The following is a 6,000-nucleotide window of genomic DNA, read 5'->3' on the forward strand; positions in this document are numbered from 1 at the left end:
GGCCACAATCAGTAAAGATAGGCAACAACACCTCCTCCACGATCATCCTCAACACCGGTGCCCCACAAGGCTGTGTCCTCAGCCCCCTACTATACTTCTTCTACACCTATGACTGTGTGGCCAAATTACCCTCCAACTTGATTTTCAAATTTGCTGATGACACCACCGTAGTGGGTCGGATCTCAAACAATAGAGAATCCTGTGAACTGGTGCGACGACAATAATCTCTCCCTCAGTGTCAACTAAACGAAGGAGATTGTTATCGACTTCAGGAAGCGTAGTGGAGAACATGCCCTTGTCTACATCAATGGGAACGAAGTAGAAAGGATCGAAAGTTTCAAGTTTTTAGGTGTACATATCACCAACAGCCTGTCCTGGTCCCCCCATGCCGACACTATAGTTAAGAAAGCCCCTTCTTCCGACAGGAAAGAGATAGCAAAGTTTGAGGTCATGTCCCAACTGACTCGAGAACAGCTTCTTCCCTACTGCCATCAGACTTTTGAATGGACCTACCTCGTATTAAGTGGATCTTTTCTCTACACCTTGCGATAACTGTAACATTCTATTCTGCAGTCTCTGCTTCCTTCCCTATGTACGGTATGCATTATTTGTACAGCATGCAAGAAACAATACTTTTCACTGTGTACTAATACATGTGAGAATAAGAAATCAAATCAAAATCAACTGTCATTCATCCAATGAACGTGGCTGAGCCAGTGCAGGTGTCAATGGCTTAGCGATAGCTGCTGATGGTCCAGCACCTCTGAGTTGGTGACCAAGTCCTGCCAAGAATACATCCGAAGTAGCACAAACTCTTCAGCCTTTTTTCCAGCCTAGTGTACGTAGTCCTCTCACTAATGTAGAGGAATGTACTGAGAACACAGGCTTGTTGACTCAGAGTTTGCTGTTCTCAGTCACGTTGTTGTTTCAAACTCTCTTACTCGTCATGGGCATAACAGCTACAGCTTTTTCAATACAGGTGTTGATTCCAGCATCAAGTGAAAGATTGCTGGTGATTGTGGCTCCCAATGTAAATTACTGTAGAAGCCTTGAGTACATTTGTCTGTCAAAGATGTCAGACAGGCCCAGCACAGCAATAAATTATGGACATCTCCAAGAATTCCATTTCCAGTGGAACAGGAAAATCAAGAGCTAACAATTATCATGGACCAGCTCAGAACGAGTTTTTGGGAACAATTTCAAGGTTTGAAGATGACACAACGCTTGGCCGTGTTGTAAACTGTGTAGAGGACAGTGTAGAACTTCAAAAGGAAAAAGTGAGTTGTTCATGATTCAGGCACGGGAGCAGGAAAGGATGCTGAAGGAGCTACCTTTTAAAGTGGTTGGGAAGAGTTTTAGGTATCTGGGGATTCAAGTGGTCAAGGATTGGGGGCAGCTTAACAAGTTAAATTTGGGCAAAGCAGCGGATCAAATGAGAAGGGATTTTTCGAGATGGGACATGCTCCCACTGACGCTGGCAGAGAGAGTTCAGACGGTGGCGCCGGAATGTGGGCGACTAGGGGCTTTTCACAGTAACTTCATTTGAAGCCTACTTCTGACAATAAGCGATTTTCATTTCATTTCATTTCAAGATGACGGTCCTTCTGAGACTGCTTTTCTTTTTTCGATGTCTCCCGATTTTTGTCCCAAAGGCGTTTTTCAGAAGTATGAACGTGGCGATATCGAGGTTTATATGGTCGGGTAAAAACCCCAAGAGTAAAGAGGACACTCTTGAAAAGGGCCCGCGGGGAAGGGGGATTGGCTCTCTCGAGCTTTATTAACTATTACTGGGCTGCCAACATAGCGATGGTCAGGAAGTGGGGGAGGGGTCGGTCTGGGAGCGGATGGCGGCAGCATCCTGCAAAGGTACAAGTCTGGAGGCTTTACTGACAGGAGTTCAAACCCCTACCTTTCTCACCGGCTCGGTACTCCACAAGTCCTGTGGTGGTCGCAGCCCTGAGGGTGTGGGGACAATGGAGGCAGTATATGAGACTGGAGTCAGTGTGGTCACCGATCTGTGACAATCACCGGTTTGTCGCGGGGGGAAGGGGGGGTGGGGTTGGTGGCTGGATGGTGGCTTTAAGGTATGGCAGCAGGCAGGGATTAAGAGGTTTGGGGATCTGTTCATCCAGGCGGGCTTTCCGACCTTGGAGACATTAGAGGAGGAGTTTGTATGGAAACATGTCCCAGGCTTTACTCGCCTCCCCCTGAGGGGTCTACAGGATAAAGTGCTGTCAAAAACAGGGGTTGGAGGTGGGAAGGTTTCGGACATATACAGGGAATTGTTAGAGTGGGAAGGGGCCCCTATCAGAGAGGTGAAGTGGAAAGAGAAGCTAGGAGGGGAGCTGGAAACTGAACTGTGGGAAAAAGCCTTGAAAAGGGTAAATGCATCCTCGTCCTGTGCTAGACTTAGCTTGATTCGGTTCAAGGTAGTCCACAGGGCCCACATGACTGTAGCTCAGATGAGTAGGTTCTTCGAGGAGGTGAAGGACACATGTGGGCGGTGTGGGGGTAGCCCGGCCAACCATGTTCATATGTTTTGGGCATGTCCGAAACTGAGGGAATTCTGGCAGGGATTTTCAGATGTTATGTCGGACGTCCTGGAAGGGAGGGTAACTCCGAGTCCAGAATTAGCAATATTTGGGGTGTCGAAAGATCCGGGGGCAAAGAAGGGGGGGAGGGAGGCCGATATCTTGGACCACTCCTCCCTGGTGTCCCGGAGACGGATCTTGCTGAGATGGAGGGACTCGGAGCCCCCGAAATCAGGAGTGTGGGTCAGCGATATGGTAGAGTTTCTCAGTCTGGAGAAAATCAAGTTTGCTCTCAGAGGATCAGTACAGGGATTCGCCCGGAGTTGGCAGCCGTTCATCGATTTCTTTAACAAAAACTGAATGTCAGCAGTAAGGGGGAAGGGAAAAAGCAGGGCAGGAAAATAGGAGGCATGGTAATGTTAAATAATGACAGGGAATTTAGTATACGGGTAATTGGGGATGGGGCGAGAGAAGTGGGGAACGTGGTTTATTGTTGTTATTTTAGAGGGTATTTTGTGCGTCGACCCGCACGGTAGTTTTAGAAATGTCAAATATGTTCAATTGTGAAAATTACAAATGCTTCAGTAAAATATTTTCTTAAAAAAAAAGAACTTCAAAAGGACGTAGACAGGTTGGCAGAGTGGGCAGAAAGTGGCAGATGAACTTCCATGTGGAAAAGTGTAAGATGATGCATTTTGGTAGGAAGGACATGAAGAGACAGTACAAAATAAGGGCAAAAAGTTTAAAGGATGCAGGGGCAGAGGGACTTGGATGTACAGGTGCATAGATCATTGAAGGTGGAGAGAGTAGTTAATAAAACATAAAGTATTTTGGGCCTTGTTAATTGAGGCATAGAATAGAAGAGCAAGGAGGTGATGCTGAACTTGTACAAGACATTCGTTAGACTTCACCTAAAATATTGCGTACACTTCTGGGCGCCAGATTATAAGGAGGATGTGAACTCATTGGAGAGTGCAGAAGAGGTTTACGAGAAAGGTTCCAGGGATGAGATAGTTCAGCTATGCAGAAAGATTGGGACTGTTCTCCTTTGAGAGAAGAAGTCTAAAAGGAGTTTAGTGGCCACAGAGGAGTTCAAATGAGAGGCGTAAAGAAAACTGTTTTATTGCACAGTAAACTGTATACGCAGTACTCTCCAGGACCCAGCCAGGACTACATTAACTCGGCTCTCGTTCTAGGCCGGCTTTTACTCCACGGATGGCCTTCCACACCTCAGCGGGGAAGCTCACACTCAACAAAGCTCACGGGGAGGCTAATTGATCCAACCCCGTAGGTCTTGCATGGGTTATAACAAGGAGATTTGATAGAGATGTTCAAAGTCATGAGGAGGCTGGACAGCAGATGGGGAGAAACTGTTCATGCTCGTAAAAGGATCAAGAATGAGAGGGCATCCCAGCTTTAGAGTGATTTGCAAAAGAAGCAAATGTGATTTGAGAAAAAACTCTACTTTGTCTATTTAAGTTTAGCAATTTTAACACTCTGCTTTTAAAAACAGTTTATTGGATAAACTGAAAAACTATTTTTTAACTTGATTTCACTGGACAGATTAAATAACAATTTTTAAAAACTGACAATGCCTAATAGGCAATGTTTAATGTGCCATATTTGGAGCAAACTAAAATTAACACCTTAATTTTTGTTAAACTTTTATGTGACTTTTGACGATGTATCAGCGCGATGAAAGTGATCAGAAGCAAATCTGTGAAACGTCTTGTAGGTTAAATTTTAGTCATTGTGGGAAAAGGCATTTTTTGAAAATGCAAACTTTTAAAATTGAATATTACTGATTAGAAACATGTCAAAAGAATGTTAATAGTCAATGAAAATTATACATTGTAGGTTTCCAGCTCATGTGAATAAGAAATATGAACAATTAATACCATGCAATTTGTATCATAATATCAGTGGAAGCACATCAGCAACTCGAGAAAACAGTGTGAATGAATTTGTGCCCCTGCCAAACACCCCCATTATCTGTCGTTTTGTGTCAGCTTAGATTTTAGATTTATTGCTGTTATAATCCAATTCTTCATGTTGATTATTCTGTCTTGGTCATAGTTAACCCCTGTTTAACTTTTGTTTCCTTTTAACATTTACTGCAGGTTGTGACCCAGTTTCAGCAACAGTTCATTGCACAAGGTTATCCCTCCGCCAAATGGATCAAAATGAAAGGAACAGACAGACGGATGATCTACAGAAATCCTAAAGATGTTGCAAAACAGTTAAAGAAACTAATCAGCAAAAGAAAAGTCGAACAAGAGAGGCAGTAACTCGCCAACGCAATTTTGTCGACTCTCACCTATGTTCAGTGACTTCTATGTATTTTGCTATAACATCACAAATCGACAATAACTGAAGTCTAAGGTGATATTACACAGAAGCTTGATAATGTTGGATGAATTAGCAAAGGATGTCTCCGGGTTGTCCGCTTATACATTGTCCATTGGAAAATGAGAGTCAGCAAATGAGAGAACACCAATGAAATACAGAATTTCTGCAATTTAACTTGAAAGTGAGGTTCTCTTGTGCAGCTAAATACAAGTTTACTCTTGTTGCAGAGGCATGATGATAATTTATATTTTAATGTGCACCTATTAATAACAGCCTGGAGTTTCCTCCTGATTTGTTATATGTGCAATCTAGGCACAAACAAGCTAATGCTGCCTGAAAGATTGTAAAACAAAAAGGGTGGAGGTAAGTAATAATGTAGAAATACAGAACATTCAACGATTTGTGATTTTGTAGGTGCGTACTTTAAATCCTGTTTCCAAATGAGTTTCCGTCCCCAAAACTGGTCACCTTGAACTCCAGAAAGTGCAAACTTTCTCCAAGTGTGCTTCTTTAGGGCTTCTTGGAGAGTTAGAAGGTTTCCCTAACTGGTAGTGAGGTGCCCCACTTCCTCAGTTGGGTCAGGAGTTGCAGAACATCAGATGAGGTGAGAATTCTGTGTCTATTTTGTACTGCCTCACTGATAAGCAACAACCCTCCTCAGTTTGGGACCTCATCTTCAATGTTTCATGGACATTCTGCATATTGTTGCTCTATAAAGACAGGAAAACAAAAGATTAAATAAATATTTTAAGCAATTGAAAGAGCTACGTCTCTGCATTTAAAGACAGTTTACAGAGAATCCCGACAGCGCAGAAGGAGGCCATTCGGCCCATCGAGTCTGCACTCGCCCTCTGAAAGACCACACTACCAAGCCCACTTCCCCATCCTATCCCCGTAACCCCACCTAACCTACACGTCTTTGGACACTGGAGGGACAATTTATCATGCCCAATCCAACAAACGTGTGCATCTTTGGACTGTGGGAAGAAACCGGAGCACCCAGAGGAAACCCACGCAGACACACGGAGAAAGTGCAAACTCCACATAGTCACCCAAGGCCGGAATTGAACCTGGGCCCCTGGTGCTGTGATGCAGCAGTGCTAACCACTGTGCTGCCTTA

The 6,000-nt window shown here is 44.0% G+C and overlaps 1 protein-coding gene across 2 annotated transcripts in view; it reads left to right on the forward strand.

Moving 5' to 3' along the window:
• The window catches only part of si:dkey-122a22.2, a 181,392-nt gene extending 175,751 nt beyond the window's left edge, over positions 1–5,641 (forward strand). For both annotated transcript variants that reach the window (XM_038809979.1, XM_038809980.1), the window contains one exon: positions 4,652–5,641. In XM_038809979.1, coding sequence (XP_038665907.1) covers positions 4,652–4,819 — 168 coding nt within the window. In that variant the 3' untranslated portion in view covers positions 4,820–5,641. The remainder of the gene's footprint in view (positions 1–4,651) is intronic.
• The last annotated feature ends 359 nt before the right edge of the window (positions 5,642–6,000 follow it).

Source organism: Scyliorhinus canicula, chromosome 10 (genome assembly GCF_902713615.1).
Source record: "Scyliorhinus canicula chromosome 10, sScyCan1.1, whole genome shotgun sequence".
Classification (NCBI taxonomy): Eukaryota; Metazoa; Chordata; class Chondrichthyes; order Carcharhiniformes; family Scyliorhinidae; genus Scyliorhinus; species Scyliorhinus canicula.